We start from the raw sequence: 17,552 nt of genomic DNA on the forward strand, positions 1-17,552 counted from the left end.
GAATGCTGCTTTCAGCCTGAAATCATTATCTTGTTACAAAGGTTCCAAGACCTCAAACCTGAAGATTTTTCCTTTCTTATACACCCACACACATGTACACACAAATGCCTCTGTTCTGATACCGTAGGAAGCTTTTATCACTGGTGGGCTTCTCACTTCGCTTGAGATCATGCAGTCTTCCATTTGTTTCCCTAAGGATTGTCGTTTCACTGTGAAAGCGTGTCCTCTCTGTCAAGGAAAGCCGTGCGAGGTACGAGATGGAAGGGAAAATATAAACCTCATTACGGTTAACAGCAACATCTGCATTCAGATTTAAGTGAACAGTGACATGAAGCAATTTAAATCTTGACTGCTCAGCCCGCATGATGCATACTTAGCAGCACAGCAGGCAGCAACCACCCCAGCTGCTGCTGTGCCAAGCCAGTGTCACCCCACGGGGGTGCGTGGGGGCAGCGCACATTTCGGCGGACAGAACAAAGGCTTGCCCAGCCGGCTGGAAAGCAGAAGCAGGCAAAAGCGCTGGGGACCTCTGCAAACACTTACAAGTCATCGTTTCACACAGACACTTAAGAAAGGCTTTGCCAGCTCTTCAGACACTGAATCTTGGGTGTTTGTCTCCGTTGCTTCTATATTAAGGCACAAAGAAATGGTTTTCCATCCCCCACCGTAAATTCAGCAAATTACTAAGTGGCTGATCGGGCGGTTGCGGCGTTATGCTCAGCTGATTGCCGAGGCGGGCTCCGTGCTGCAGGCCACCCAGCTCCGGAGAGCCCTGCCGGCAGATTCATCATGACACGGCTGGTGATGAGAGGCCCCGTCCCTCCTGAGTGCTACGTGCCTGTTTGCTTTTAATGATGAATAATTTGTTCAGGGAATAAAGAGAAAGTTGAGAAGCTTCATTTTGCAGGAGCTTTCTGCAGCACTTGCTAACCTGTGAAATGCCTTCTTTTGGAAACCAGGCTTCTACCAGCACAGAAGGTGATCTGTCACACAGTTATTGCTTTGCAAGATGTTTGACGTGCTGTACTGGTTTTGACTGGGATAGAGTTAACTTTTTACACAGTAGCTGGTATGGGACAATGGTTTGGATTCCTGTTGAGAAGAGTGTTGATAACACAGTGATGTTTTCGTTATTGCAGAGCAGTGCTCACAGGGAGCCAAGGCCTTTTCTGTCTCTCACACCACCCTGCCAAGAAATAGGCTGGGGGGGCACAAGGAGCTGGCAGGGGGCACAGCTGGGACAGCTGACCCCAACTGGCCAAAGACACAGCCCACCACAGCTTTTTATTGCTGAGCATGACGCCGTATGGGGAAGAAGGAGGAGGGGGGGACGTTCGGAGCGATGGTGTTTGTCTTCCCAATTCCCGGTTGCGCAGATGCAGCCCTGCTCTCCTGGGGGGGCTGAGACCTGCCCATGGGACGCGGTGAATGAATTCCCTGTTCTGCTTTACTTGCATGCCCGGCTCTTGGTTTACCTATTAAATGGCCTTCATCTCACCCCGTGAGTTTTCTCACTTCAACCCTTCCAATTCTTTCCCCCATCCCACGGGGGGCAGTGAGTGGGGGGCTGCATAGGGCTGGCTGGGGCTAAACCATGGCACGTGCTCAGGTCCTGGGCATTTCTAAGGAAGACAGAGAGAATGATGCAGCCTTCAACATGGTGCCTCTTGTACTCTAGGTATTTTGTGTCATTTTAGGTAATAAAAAGTTAAAGTTCAGTAAACACAAAGACTCCATGGGCAGCTAAAGGAGATTTGAGATGACTGTCCCTTATTCTTACACACCTTAGACATTCAAATTATTTTGATGGGATTGGGGCTGGTATCTAAGCTGCTGGGGTTTGAAAAAAAATTCTTAAATGTGGGAAGAAGAGGGGAGTGCGGCCCTTGCCTCTCATTTGCAAGAAGCAAGAACAACAGAGGGAAAAGTTTAATTTAGCATCTTAGCAAAGGAAGGATATGGCACTGAAATTTAATCATGCCTGATATGGCAGATAGATATTTTTTTTTAACAGGAAAAGCTTAAACACTTTACAAAATATTCATTCTCTATGATTAATTGTAAAGCATCATAGATGTGCTTGGCACTTTACTGATGGAAACATTGGCAGGTCTCTGCCTCAGGGAATCTATAATTAGAGTACAGCAAGGGAAGATGATGGATAAGAGTGTATGGGAGGACAGGGATACAACAGTGAAAGATCATGAAGAGCTTTAGATATTCTTTCCTGGATATCTTTTTTGGTTCTCTTCATTTAAATGTGATATATTTTAAATCAAGGACTAGGAACTGACTGAACTTCAGATTTTTTGCTCCACAAACTTTCTGCTGTCCCAAACTGGAACAGAAAACTGAAGTTTTGAAATTCCACATGAAATAAATACATGCAAGAAGGATGATCTGGAACAGCCTCACTGAACTGCCTTACTTTCCTAGGTGGAAGCATGTTTTTCCAGCTTTATCATTCCGAAAAAAATTTACATTCTGGCACAAAGTAGTGAAAAAAGTCTTAACATTGCCAGTGTGAAACACTCACACCCACAGCACAAGGAGGTCTTGAATGTCTGAATGTTTGTTGAAAGTTTTGTATAAGTAGATGTTCCTGTGAAGTGGTTTGGTGTGGCTAAATAGCTTCTAACAGAAAACAGCTTTGCAAGAAATCTCTCAACCAAATCCAGCACTAAGATCATGGAAGACAAGGCGGGTAGGATCAAATAGAAAATACCGGACACAGCATAGTGGTTTTCATTAGGGTAAAAAATGAAAGAGAAAAAATTACTCCAGAGCAAGTACCCCTCGAGAGAGGCCAAGGGAGCCAGGAGAGCTCTGGGGTTTTTTTTCCCAGTATTTGAAGAAAAGTCATAACCAAAGCAACTTCCTTTTGGAGAAAGTGAGGGCCTGGCGTGTGGCCTATGAGCTGGCGAAGGCAGTTCCATGAGGGTACTAAGCCCCCAGAACCCCTCTGTGTGCAAGAGCTGGGAGGCCTGGCCGCTCTGAGCAGCGCATCGCTGCAGCACCGAAGGGACGCCAGATGCAGAGCAGGGAGGGGGTGGCATTTCATGGCCCCCTTCACTATATCAGAGGGGCAGAAATTCCCTGGCTTTGCTGTCAGAGGAGGGCCTGAAGCAGAAAGGCCAAACAGACGCTGCAGGGCAGTGCCACGCTTGGGAATGAACGGACCTGTCTGCTCCTCCCCCGCTAGGGAGAAGGGAGAATCTGACCCAAAATTCAGGGCGTCCCAGCATGCCTAAATCCAAGGGATGCATACAGGATAATTGGCTCTAATCTTTCATTACACTCTATTTATGACCTTATAACTAGCTAGGGGATTTCACTGAATGCTGCTACCCTCCTCAGCCTATATATACAGTACATTTCCCACCATCCACTTTTCAAATGTGCTGGCTTGTCCTTCAGAGTCCAAAGTGCTGGCCATGTCACTCCCCTAAACTGGTCATATGAAGTGACATCTAAAACCTTATACAGTCAGTCCTGAAATGGAATTGAAAAATGAGCAGGGAGGTACATTTCTTTAAGATGATGTCCCTTTCTTGGATGTAAAGAGAACAGCTGTGCTGAATCCACACATCTTCTAGGAGCTGAATAGAGATCAGCAACTGACTTCCTAGAGGATACCATTGGCCTGGAGACATCAACAGCTTCTGATTTCCAGCAGCATGCAGGAAAACTGAGCATGCAACAAATTTCCACATCATTTCAAGTCTATTAATACAATTCTGAAGCACACAGCTTTCCCTCAAACCCATAATTGTGATTTGGAAGTCTCTGGCTGTGTCTTGCACATCAGTGAGTCACTCTGTATTTTCCTTCTGCCCAAGAAGCAATTTGACTATGCAGGAATGAGAAAGGCAAAACAACTTCTGATCTTGCACGTAGATGCTCAGTAGAAAATGACCCAGGTTAAGCACTTATATGATTTGCACTCAGAGGAACAAGCCTTTGGGTGATCCAATGTCACTGCTGGGGAAGGGGAAAGGTTCCTGGTTCCAGGCAGCAAAGAGAAATACATTCACACAAACACATCAGGTAGGTCAGATAAATTAAACCCTTCCGAAATAAGATGAAAAGAACCTCCTCTCTGAGAATAAATACAAAATGGCTATGAGGTACTAATAGGAGAGAACTGCAGCTGTATAGCAAATACAAGAAATCATTTGAGAAAATATATGGAGAAAACTGAAGCAAGGGTGTGGAGAAAGGGAAAGGGTGTTTGGAAAATCATAATGAACCCAGTCTTTTTATAGAACTGTGCTCATTCTCTTTGCTCAGCATGCTAAATCTCTTAAACCTCCATATTTTCCCTCCTATCCCCCTGCCCTGTGGTCATCACTGTGGAAGTTTCGGCTGCAATAGGAAAAGGTTGTTATCAAGCAGACAGAAGAAGAACCTGGGAAAATATTTAGCTCCCTGGCTCTGGATAAAGCTAACAAAGACCTTCCAAAGCCCAGAAAAAAACCAGCTCTGAATAAACTATCTGTTTGGCTACCTTTCATCCAGTGATCTCAAATGACTTTTTATATACACATCAATACTTTCAGCCTCATGGCACCTCTGTAAATGTAGGCAAGTCAAGCTAGGAACAAAGCAGCAGACAGTAGTCACAAGCCCTGACATTCACCCTGTGCTGTAATCAGCAAGAGTGCCCTTTTCCCAGCCTCAGGAACACTAATGGAGTATCCGGAAACCTGGAAAGTGGCAATGAATTTCTCTCAGCAGGCTAAACTGCAGGTCTATGGAGAAAGAATGGTGTTCTGTGGCATTCATAATACAAACAGCGTCAAGTCAAAGGTTGGCAGGCGGCTGTTTCCCTTTGAGCTGTAATTAATATTATCTGAGCAATGCAAAGAGACCCAGAGAGTGCCAGGTGTCTCCTCTCGGCAACCATCTGTGAACAAGCAGGATATTGGTGCTGATATTAGGAGCCTTTCCCATGAACCAGGAAATAGCAAAGTTAAGAGGAAGAGGAACCCAGACAATCTTAAGGAGCATCAGTTAACAGTCCGATGCTACAGTGTGTCTCTAAGTTTGGAAGGTGTCAGTAATAGCGACCAACAATCAAATCTGACCTTTCAGCATCTGCTACCATTTAACATTCTCTCTGTAGAGGGCAGATAGCTGCTGTTTGTAAGGCCCAGAGGATATGGTGAGTGGTCCTCCGGCCACCAAAGAAATATAATCAGCAGATCTCCCACTGGGAGGCTGGGGTGTACCACCACTGGCAAAATTTCCAGAAGCATTTCTCATCAGGCCAAGGGCTCTTCCTCTACTGTTCCTGCAGCTGCATAGGAAACCACCTGTTGCCTTGGGCACTTCCATTAATTTCCCTCTCTTCTGCCCTAAACACACCAGGGCACCCTCTCATATCTGGCCTGCTGAGGATCATATCTCCTGGAAATGGCTCAGTCTCTGCTAAAAATTTTACTTCCATTAAGCTGAATTCAAACCACCTATCTGCAGACTTAAGTGGCATCTACATTAAAGAGAACAAATGTGCTTCAGACTATTTAACAAAGGACAGTGGTAGGAGATCTTGTCAGGTTGTTTATCTGCCTTCCTCGGGTGTGCTTTCTGCCTTTATCTGTTGACTGTAAGGAGACAAGGTCTGGGACTACAGGACAACCAGGGATCTGCACCCATCGGTGCAGCAGTGCGCCTAAGCCACAGGCTGCGTGCACCAGCAGAAAGCCCTCTTTAATACAGTTACTGGAAAATCGCTTTGCAGAGATTGGGAGAACCAGAGACTACTACATTTACTGTCTCCAATAAAAGTGAACAGATCAAAAATGACAATGTTCTGCACATTTCATGCTACCAAGCTAAGTTCCTGGTTTGCGCTGCTTGAGTAAACAGGCTCTGTATAAAAGGCCCATTTTGATACCACGCTGGTTTCCCTTACAACAAAGTGCTTGAAGATGAACTAAAAGACTTTTAACTTACCTCTCAATGTGTCTGCATTGTTCAGGTCTTGCTGTTGCTAACATCTAAAGCAGTTCAGGGAGTGATTCTCCTTCCTTTGAAACTGTTGCTTTCAGTTCTGCTTATTTGCTCTGTGGATATAAAGACGTAAACCTGCTAATGGCCAGTTTGCAATGAGACTCACCGGAATTATTTACTTTTCTAAGGACCTTTGGAACACCTTTCATAAGCTTAAACTTCTAGCTCCTCTCCTCTTCCCACTGAGCAATAACTTGCTAATACATGACTAAAGCAAAATGCTTTTCATATGGGATCAGACTTAAAGGCCCTGGAGAGTAAAAGTATCGATCCTGTGAACTATCAGCATGCAGAATTTCTACCAGCTATAGCAAGAGCACTAGGCACCCCTTGAGATCAGACTCCATGATTGACTGGCAACAGCAACAACAAAACTCTTTACAAAAATGAGAATATTGTACTCTGCCATCTTGGGGATGGAAGACACAAGTTCTGCAGATTTCATGACCAGACCTTGAATATAAGTAACCTGTTCCTGTGCACTCACTGGCTTTTCCCTTTCGCTTAGATCTTCTGAGTCATGACTCATTGAGCTTTGGCCAATCAAATAAATCAATAAAGCTTCTTCTACTATTTCTCTGTGGTCTATTCAAGTTCACATGCAGCAAAATAAAGTCAAATTCCTAGAACTGTTATTTTCTTCTGTTCAAGAAAAAAACTGTTTTAAGCATGTCTGATATCACTTTCTCTGTGAAGAGCTGGTACTTGGCAGGACCTATAATATGAGGAAGCAACAAGTGAACAAAAGAATTAACCTCATATGGCTTCCCATCCTCTTTTTTTTTTGGTGTTATTACCATTAAACAGGAGCAACTGGAAAATGTAAATACTGGTTTAGCTAATGTTTCTACACTTCCCTGCAACTTCCTATAGGTTTTCTAGAGTGCAAGCTGTGCATCAGTAGAGCTGACCTGCTTATTCCGGATGTGATCCCAAACTTTCCCATAGCTCAAGAATATTCTTTTCAGTGAGCAAGGAAAATACTTTTCAAGGAATCAGTGAGTAAAGTGACACAGTAAATGTTCTGTTTTCTAGATCGGACTGATAGGTTCATGGATCCACTGGCTGCCATCATACCGATTCACTCACAGCTTCCAGTTAAAGAGTGCCAGTTATACTGGTTCAGTCATATTCTTTCCACATGCTCCTAGCATCCCAATGAGGGATCCAGGATACACCTTTCCTCGCAGGCAGCATCGCAAAGACAGTGAGTACTGTTCTGCCCCACGACGGATGCATCACAACGCTAACTTCAACTCCTTGCCCAATACCATCCTCTTCTGAGATGGAGGAGCATGCCCTGATATAGCTAGTGCCATGCCGAAGCCACAAAGCCCTCAGCCAGTTGTTGAAGCAGGTTTGATCCCATTAAGATCTTCTTTACACAAGTGGTTAAGCTGCTCATTGTTCAGCACTCATGCCACACTGTATATGGTTTATAACAGATGGGTCTTATTAGAGAGCCAGAAGCTCTGCAGTGCACACTCCTAAAATCCCTGTCTTGATACTTGGTTAAAATCATTAATTCTAACTTTACGCAACAACAAATAATGTAGGACAGCTGTGCTGGCAGCACAGTAATTTGTGTCAAACCCCTACGGTCACATTGAAAAAAAGTGATCTAGGAATGCACATGCCAAAAAAAGACAGTGATTTTCTACCGGCACGTTTTAATGAAGGTATCATTAATGTGTCCAGTGATTGCTATCATTTGGGTGGAACAAAAGGAGCAGCACTTCTACTGCCTTTCATTTCTGTTGCCACAATTCCGCAATCATATCTCAATAATGTCAATTTGCTGGCAGCATTAACGTTGTTGAAAATGCCCCCCCCCGAACTCTTAAAGCGCCTTGTATTTAGCCGTGTTCTTCAAGGGTGCAGCAATGAGAGGAAAATATGTATTACTGCTGATCAAATAATGAGACATTCCTGGATCATGACTGTCATTCCATGCTTCAGGCTTCAGCAGGTGCCATTTCACCATGTGCTTCTTTCTGTAAGCCAGCTGTTGGGAAGCAAAGAGAGGTCACCAGCTATTATCAGCAAAATGCTGGTTGTTTCACTTCAAGCACAAACCTACGCATGCTGCACAATCAGGCCTGTAATAGACATCGCCCTCAGCACAATCTGGACTGACTTCTTTTCCAGAACAGGCTCCCAATTGCCCAAAATATCATACATCCAATCTATTGGTAAAAGACTTTCACTGAAAAGGCAAATGGTGTCTTCAGCAATGTCATGCAATTTATACATGCTACAGAATCTCAGTGCAATTAATGGTCTCAAATAATCTGGGGTAGTTATGCATCTGCATAAGTAGTTAGGTAATTTCACCAAAAAGACCTGAAAAGTTTGGGTTTCCTCTCATTTTAGCTGTGTAAATTAGGACAAACTCTCTTGGATATGGACTGTTGTAAAAACCTTGTGAAAGGAGAATGAAGCCCTGTAATTTTTCTTTACACGTTTGCTGACATCGAAGGAATTCATAGCAGCTTTCCTGAGCTCCCCAGGCCTGGAGGTAGAAAGAGCTGTGGACCAGTGGTGGTGTGATGGGAGAAGGTTTCTAGCACCTTCTGGCCTGCAGCAAACACACTGCTGCCAAACCTGCAGCTTACCCTGGAAACACCCCAAAACATCAGGGTCACCGGGAGTGGGCTGCATTATCTGACACAGGTAATTAGGAATCAAGTCTCCATATGGATCACCATGCCTACTCCTCTTACTCACAGGGTACTCATGCAATATAGTCTCTAAGGAGTTAACAGAATATCAGCTTTCTTCTTCTTCTTCACAGATGACAGGGTATAAAACACTTCCCTTGCCCCGCAGCAACTCCATTTCCACACTAAAAATCCCAAAGCAACACCTTCAACATACCACGGGAAGCCAGACGTAAGTGGATGTTGCAAGTTTACTCATATCTTGGGTGCCATATGCTATACGGTAATATTTTGGGCTTTTCAAAAAAGCGTTGGTTTTCTACTTTTTTAACGTGTGTGTGAGGAAGTGTCTGCCACCAAGTTAACATTGCTCCATTGAGCTGGAAGCAACAGGCCCAAGCATTCCTGAAGAGTAAACATTATGGTCTAGATAGGGTATTATATCTCTTGTTCTATTCCCCTGTGACGCAAAAGGCTTCCAACACCCAGCTCTGCAACAGACTGATGATCCAACGTGAAAGATGTGCTGGAAGAAACCTGATGAGTTAAATCCCACTATAACCATGTATTTTCCATTACGTTGGGTCCAATTCCAGACAGCACGATCACACGTAAGGCAAAGTGACAAGCCGCGCTGCGCTGCAGCCTAATGCGGAGTGACAAAAATACAAAACTCCCTGAAACAGATTTCAGGAAGTTGCTTGTGGGGAGGGTGAGTGGAGGAAGGTGGTAATTAGCAGATCTGCAGCTCACCATGGACTCGGTGTTCAGCTGTCACTCACCCACTCACGCGCTCCTGGGAATTTGTGGAAGACATTCCTGTCTCTTGGAGATGGTGTCCCTCCACATACTGTGCAAATGGGCACCTGTGGAGGGAACCCTTCCACCTCACTGCTCCCAAAAGCAGAGGACCCCTTGTCCCTGGCCAACCAGCTCCACATCTGCTGGGTGTCGGGGCGGATTTCTCCTCAGAGTTATCAATCTGAATCCCAACCAAAGATCACACCAGATGTCAACACCAGGGTGCTGAGCAGTCCACAGAAAGTTAATATCATGTCATCTGACCGTTTTTGGCTGGACTGATTTTCAAATCATTATAGTTTGACTATATCTTTTATTTTTTTACTAGATTTAGTACTAGTGAGAGAGATAACTCACTTATCTCTATTCTACCAGTTATTCAGAGAACACACGGAAGTTTCAGTAATTTAGGCTCTCTTCTTTGGCTTGCTAGTCTTATATAGTTTAGATAACAAAAGGATCATTCCTCAGACTAAAGCAGAAAGCCCAGTGTTTGCTCTTCATTAGCTGTAATCTTCTTTCCTAACATAAGGAATGTCACTTCATCTCCAGCGATGATGGAAGACTCTACGTGATTTTTAAGATGGCTGTTTGAAACCTTCAAAACTTACTTAAGACCAACAAGTAATCCCCAACCCTGACAGACTAGTCTCTACAGGCCGCATCTGGATTCCTAGTTAAAAAGGGGAGGCCTCAAAGTATTTTCTCATCTTTGAAATGCCTATGTGCACAGCACAAGTACGTGGATACCCTCATCTAGACGGCATACATATGAAAGTCAGCCACAGTTCCAGAGCACATTAAACAGTTGCACTTCAGTAAAAACTCTGTAAAGCAGCTTCCTATATGATGTAAAGAGGAGCCTCCGTTTCTGATTAAACATTCTCTCTGCAGCAGTGATCCAGTGATTCAGAGATACACGCAGATCTCCAGTCCCCTTTCATATTTTCTGATTTTCAACTAATAAGCAGGACAGTACATCTCACGGCTAAGAAAACTTTTGTAGCTAGATTAAATTCGAGAGTCAAAAGTGAACTAGCATAATATCTGGGTGCAATGGATGTTGTTGCAGCGTTACCAAAATCTTGTGGCTCTAATCCCAAGTGTCATATCCTACATTATTCCTAAATTCCCAGCTCCCTGCATTAGAAAGAAATTTTAATGGTTGTAAAAGAAACTCCAAAACCATGAACTGAGAATGAGTTACAGACTTGAAAATGATCAAAACGATACAGGTATTTTTAAAAATCTAATGAATTTTAAGTTGGCCTCAAGGACTGTCAAAGGCTGGTGCTAGCACGCTACTAGCATGCTAGAGATGCTGTAAGGAGGTGACGTACGGCCGCAGAGACTCGGTACTGTTCTCTCTTCGATGGGTGTGACAGGTAGGCTGTTGTCATTCCCACATTATGCAAAATGTAGGGAAAATAAATCGAATAGTTTAATACTCAATCTCTCTGCCTAGAGCTGGAGAGCAAGACAGCACGGACACGGGAACACTAGAGGGAGCAAAGACAAGAAAGCAGATGAAGAGGAATGAAGGCAGGGAAGGAAAAGCCACACCAGCTTCTGAGGCAGCGAGGAGGGGAAGGGAAAGGAAGGGTTTGTGTTTCTTGTGCTTCCAGCATTGCATCACATTGACTGAGCACAGGAACAAAATAACGGCCCTTTCTAAATGTGTACAACGGAACGGAACCAGCTGGATTCTCATTTATTATGCACATATTATTATGGATTCAGGTTCTTAGGTCACACAGTCATCACTTGCAGCCGGGTAAGCACCTTACTGGAGGTGGCTCTGCCCGTTACTGGGGGTAGCTTTTCCCATGTTCAGCAGCTCTTCCAGAAAGTCTGGATTCCAGCTCACTCCCCTGGAGTGAGCTGCGTCGAGGGCAAGCGGGAAGGGAAGAAAGCAGTAACACATTTTGCTGTCCGAGTGAGCTATGCAGACAGCTCATGCCCAGCAGACAGATCCATCCTATCTGGTTCTTCTCTTTTGTTTTGGGACTGGAACTTTCTTAAACCACCCAAGCTAGTTTGAGGCTTTCTCACTAGTTTCCTCCACTCAAATGACAAACAGCTATGCATCCCAACCAAGCTTCCCTTTAAATAATCAGAATATGACAGAGCTGCTCTTTCCACAGTTTAATTCTCTCCCTTTAAAAGTTATTAGAAGTTATTAGCACTTCAGGAGTCATTTTACAGCTTTGTGCTTTCATCCTCTGCTTCCACAAGTCAGTTCCCACTGAGCTGCTTCATAACTTGTTTAATAGTTAATTTGTTTGGACATCATTAAAAGTATTAAGGCTCCAGGCAACAAGGACATGCCAATTACTGTGTCATGTAATTTAATTGGGGTTGGGGGAGGGGGGGAAGCAGCAAACATCAGTTTTAAACTGCTTAAAGGCTTGTAGCTCTTGCTGCTGAGAAATACGAAGAGAAACTGATCTGCTCAGAAAGCCTGACGATTTAGGTTCAAACAGGTGTAGATCATTTATTCTGGGTGCTCAGCAGATGCTGAGACATGAACTGTGCATGTGAAATACCAGCTTAAGCGGCTCTGTCATGATGAAGCCTGCCTTAGCTTCTAGCAAAACTTCAAACCACTACAACAGAAGGTTGGAAAAACAGCCTTCTGAGAAGTGGCATTTTGACAGGATTTTTTTAAAGCATTAACTTTTGTTTGCTGGAGCTTTCCTTGCAAAGTACTGGATCTGCATCCCAATGCATTGCCGTTTTATATAAAATATCTCAGCGCCACTTATTATTTCAAAAATATTCTCAAAAGATAGGTATCCAGACTTGTTTACTGTAGGTAGGTTCTCCTGGCATTTAATGGATAAAGCCTTTGGAAAAGATTTACCGCAGACTTAGCTATATCTTATTTTATGTATATACTTTTGAATTATTATTATCAGTAGAAGTAATAATAATAATGTAATATACTATATAAACAGCTACCTATTAGTTATATCCCACACCCTTTCAGGGAGATGACACATACCAGACAATTATGTCCTTTTGGGGTAATCTTAACCCAATTTCCCAACTGTCCAAAGGCTCCTTTTGCCAGTACTAATTCTACCTTTAGTAGAACTGTGCAGCTTGGTGATATTAAACTCAGCAAAACTCTAAAGTATAGAACCATTTTTCAGGTTTAAAAACGCAAACACTAGGGAATGCTCATAAGGTCAGCCCTATACTAGCACCACTTTGCTGAGCCAGGGTTACAGTATCCCGTGCTGGCAAAGAGCTCCAAGGCGAATGAAACTGCACCGGTATAGCTGTACTTTGTACAAATATAATAAAACTATCTGCTCGAAGAAAACACGCACCACAAAAGGATGAGATTCACTGTCACATGGGCTTTGGCATCGCACATCTTTTCCTGTTCTTGAATGATGCACTCACCAGAAATCTACTGTGCACACCTCACTTGAGGCACACCAGTAAAAACACTATTTTTCCAGCACAAATGTGACTGCATGAGTTTCTCCTGGCGTAAGTAAAAGAATAAAAAAATCCTACCACGGAGTGTCACGGTACACAAATACCACTTTCAAGTTAGCTACATGTAATAGCTATACAAAAGACATTGACAGGTTTTGAGTGGAAAGTTCAGGCATCCAGAAAATACAGTAGCATCTGGTGTGTGGATCAGCAGAAACAAAGCTTTTCAGAATAAAACTGAAAGGGGGAGAAATGCTAGGGTCTGTGAAATGTAACAAGTGATAGATGCACACATGAGCCAACAAAACCTTTCACAAGTTAACACCACTAGTACAGGTGTGAAGTTACTTTTTTTTCCCCAAGGATGAGGAAACAGACTTGTGAATACACAGACCGAGACACATGCAAACACATAAACTCAAAGGTTTATGCAAATATAGGATACATATATCTAGTATTTGAGAACAAAAATCCATTAAAGCTCCATATCTAAACAGCAACACAGAAAGTTTTAGACCAACTGTTGGAAAAAAACCCACCAAAACCCAAACCAGAAATGGATCAAAAACTTGTCGCACTTGCTATGTTTCCCAGGGTGATAGGTACCGCTGTGGAAGGAAAACTGGAAATTTACTGCTGCAGCACACTCCACACCGTGTAGCAGACCTGAATGCAACTGGCCAGAAATTCTACTTTAACTGTGTTCATTTATCACACAGCAGAAAAAGCATGTACATCCAGAGTGGAAATCAAACTGGAATGCAGGATTCAGATGTCCTCCCATCACGCTCTTAGAAATACCCAGGCTTAGTCCAAACATTTTGTATTTGCAGTCCTGTTGGTGGTCGTCCATGCATGTCCATCTAGAACTGTCCCACTGATAGTAACTTCTGAAGTCATTGGCCAATGGAAATCCAATTTCAGAAGGGCTCAGAGAAAATCACATTTCATGAAAAAAAGAGGCTGGATAGAGCAAAGAAACTATAACAGTCTCCTTATAGCACCCTCTTATAGCAAAGAGGTTTTTGATTAAGAGAGCGAATTTGCAATACACCTGATGACTCACACGAGTGGGGGATGAAAATGCACCCCTTGTCTTAAAAAATTATCCACAGAAATGTGGCGTAAGGTTATATTGTGGCTTAAATGACCTTGAGTACAAACACAGCACTGCTAACAGAACCTGATAAAAGAGCAGTATGATCTCAGCGTGTACTTTACGTCTGTTTCTAAAGTCCTGTTTGGAGCCCTAAGCCAATACCTCTTCTATGGTACCCAAATTCAACACTAACTCCACTTTGTGCCTAGAAATAAGGCAAACCGGGGAAAATATTGTTAAAAACTACCGTGATGGAATGCTACTGACAGAACCAGAGCCTTTCTTGCTAACTTAAAACACGCACAACAGTTTCTTTTAAATACCTACTGAAATGAGACACAGCACAGGGTAACATCTCTTCCTAAGAAAGTCACTTTCTTTTTGATATATATGCACATATATCATAACAAGGTAGCACATCCAATCTGTGAGTTTCCAAAGCTCATCTCTCTGGTCATATTTCTCTTTCCTCCAGCTATGATTCCTGTCCCTGGGCATGAATTGAGCACTGAGTCTTCTGCAGCAATCAAGTGTTGACTTCCAGAATCCCCGTTCCAAAGGCAAGAGATTCACTTTGGCAGAACCGCAGGAAACATCCCACACTGCTCAAAGAACACCTTAAAAAGTGTATGTATGTAGTATTTGTTACACATAATAGACCAAGTTGTGTAACGATGACTCAGTTCTCATCCCATTCCAGTTCAGATTGTCTCAGCAGTATCACCAAAATCTTGACTGGTCTAAAGCTGGTTATGTTTCCAAGATACGTTGTCATCCTAGCGGAAGATAAACCTTCAACCCAACAAATTTAGCTACAGAGACAGAGCTGTGTACTGGGCAAAACACTCCTCCTGGCTCTTCCCGCTCCTGATCAACTTGTATTCCACTGTCAGGAGCAACCTTAGACGAGCTCTTTGACTACCAATCACCCATGATTAAATAGGAGATTCATTAAAAAAACTAAGCCGCTAGTCATTGCCTTGTATGTCTTACTGCAGTATTATATCTAATGGTCTTTCTCAAAGAGTTAAACATATTGCTCTTTCTTTTGTGTCAAGATTATGAGATTAAGAGAAATTAATCAGTTTTCATTTACATTCTATGTTAACTATGAATAAAAGAAACAGAATTAAAGATTACAATTTCCTTAACTAAAGACACGCTCTAAAATCTCATTCATTTGAAAGTAAGTAAAACCCACAAGTTCCTATTTACTAGACTTGTCCCCTATAGTCAAACGTGCACCTGCTCACCTAATTGACACCCATTTTTGGAATTTTGTCTTTATTTAGCATGGCAGAGCCTACACAGTTATCAGAGTGCGAGCTGGATTCTGTTCTGGCCCAAACATGAACAGAGCAGTTAACCAAATTCTGATCACAGCCTCTCTCCTGCTGGTAACGTTTGAGCCAGCAGAGCCCGGTTTGACTCTTAGATCCCACGCTGAGCTTGCAGCTGGCAATTATGAAGAACCCCAACTTTCTATTTATGAAGTGAGAATACCGGATTGAGAAGCCACTGAGAAACCACAACCATGGAACCCCATCAAGCTACTGTTAGGATCACCCACAGACTAGAGCCACAAAACACCTCAAAGCAAATGTTTACACTTTGCTCCATAAAATACAGTGAGGAAAACAGTGGGAGGAATCTAGCAGGCCAAAAAAGATGACATTTGTGTAAATATCTGCCTCCAACCACTCAGTTCCTAACCTTGCAGGATTTCAAAGTCCATAACTTCTTTTAGCACACCAGCTGCTTCTCCTTCAGAAACGGTGACAGCAGGCAGTGTGAAAATGACATGACTTGGAGACAAACCAGATTTATTTAAAAACAACGTTTATATATACTACACACAATATTCCAAGTTAAAAGAACATTATTGAAAATGCTAAGTCAAATATTCAAAAATTAAGAACTTCCAGAATTAAGATCGCCTATGCAATCTTAATTTGAATCTGTTGTTATGCAGTGTGCTACCACCTTCAATTACATGATCACATATTACTTTTTCTGCAGGACCCTTGCCTTGTTCAGAGCAGAGGGTGGATGATTCTCAATTAGCAAGCAGCTATTCAATATTTGTTTTCTTGTTGTTTAGTGTGCAGCCCGTTTCTGATGGCTTGCCTCCACAGGGGGTTACTCAGAAACAGCTGAACAATTCCCTGATTGCAGAACAAGACCTTTTCATCTCTGCTTAGTTTAACCCACTTCACCAAACTCAGACTCTACTCTGAGCACACATGATTAATTTATTCATAGCTTTTCTAAGGTTTACATTGCTAATACATTTTTGATGAACTTATTGTCCCAACACTTCCATTTTAACTAGACTGACTGTAAAAAAATATTAGAAAGTTTCTGTGTGGTAAAAGTATTCGTTAATTTGGGATATACAATTTAGAAAATGAGAGAATGCTTTTTCTAGACTGCTCAGCATTATAGGGTGCTTTAAATGCTAAAAACTCAGGTCCAGCTGCAGCTTTAAGTATATGGTGCTGCTGCAGATCAGATACTGCCTCAAACTAAGTATCCAGAAAATGAGGAACATCCAGTTAATGAACACTTCAGAAAAGGTTTTATTTGCAGTAACTTGGCACTAGAATCTCAGTAGTAAAGGCAGAAATTAAATAAAGTTTTCCAAGGCTGCATTTAGCTGGGTTAACAATGAGACCCAGTAATGTGGCTATCAACAGAACAAGCACTGCAAATGCACCCAGATCCACAGACCCAAAAGATTCAAGTGCCAGACCAGAAAGACGAAGGGAAGAGAGGGACAAGCACCAGGATAAGGGGACTCACTACTCTCCTTCCATCAAAATCAATGTCAAACATACTCTTGTATGTCAACTGCCCTGGTGAGACCACTTCCTTTCTTCCTGCACTTTAAATCGTTGTTTGGTATGTATTTCCAAACTTCTGCAACCATTGAAGCTGTGTAGGAAAGTCCAAGACTTTTTCGTAACACAACCTGCCAGGCTTCCAGTTTATCACTAAACTGGTAGCTTTATGTGGAGCAGTGCAAGAAGGGATGAGACTCTTTGTCAGTGATCCTCACTTGTTTTAGCTGGAAGGTGAGGAACGGCAAGGGGTCTCTGGTTCCATGCCAGGCTGTGGAGAGGCATGTGTTCAGAGCCCACTGCCTGTTTCCTTCGGGTCCCCTTCTTTTCCATCACTGCCAAACTGTCTCTGCTCCACTCCTGTCTTCACATCTGATTCTTCATCCTATTTTCCCGTTTTCCTCACCAGACACTATCAGTATCCACATTCCTGTTCCAGTCTCTGCAGCTGCTCCCATATTAGCTCCTGGACACAGCTGCCTTCCTCCTAGATTGTCCCCAACCAGTTCCTCCCCCATCCTAGAGAAGCACATTCCCTAAAAGCACATCTTTTCCACTTTCCCTGTATGTACTGGCTCCCCACCCTAATCACCCTTTATAAAGTGCTTAACCGAATGCACTGTCTCTTCATCCCCAGTTTCTGTTCTGGGCTACCCTCACCTCACCTCCAAGTACAACTCAGCCTGC

At 43.1% G+C, this 17,552-nt stretch overlaps 1 protein-coding gene across 6 annotated transcripts in view; it reads right to left on the bottom strand.

Annotated features, from left to right (window-relative positions):
• Positions 1-17,552, bottom strand: part of C15H8orf48 (chromosome 15 C8orf48 homolog) — a 114,309-nt gene that overhangs the window by 61,827 nt on the left and 34,930 nt on the right. The window contains exons 6-7 of one of the 6 annotated variants that reach the window (XM_055727123.1): positions 5,959-6,068; positions 123-228 (exon numbers count right to left, since the gene is read on the bottom strand). The exons of 4 other annotated variants lie outside the window; for them this stretch is intronic. In XM_055727123.1, the coding sequence (XP_055583098.1) occupies positions 6,050-6,068 (19 nt within the window). In that variant the 3' untranslated portion in view covers positions 123-228; positions 5,959-6,049. Of the gene's footprint in view, positions 1-122; positions 229-5,958; positions 6,069-6,926; positions 8,021-17,552 lie in introns of all 6 variants that reach the window. One more of the 6 variants, XM_055727118.1, reaches the window with a different exon arrangement.

Source organism: Falco cherrug, chromosome 15 (genome assembly GCF_023634085.1).
Source record: "Falco cherrug isolate bFalChe1 chromosome 15, bFalChe1.pri, whole genome shotgun sequence".
In the NCBI taxonomy this organism is placed as follows: domain Eukaryota; kingdom Metazoa; phylum Chordata; class Aves; order Falconiformes; family Falconidae; genus Falco; species Falco cherrug.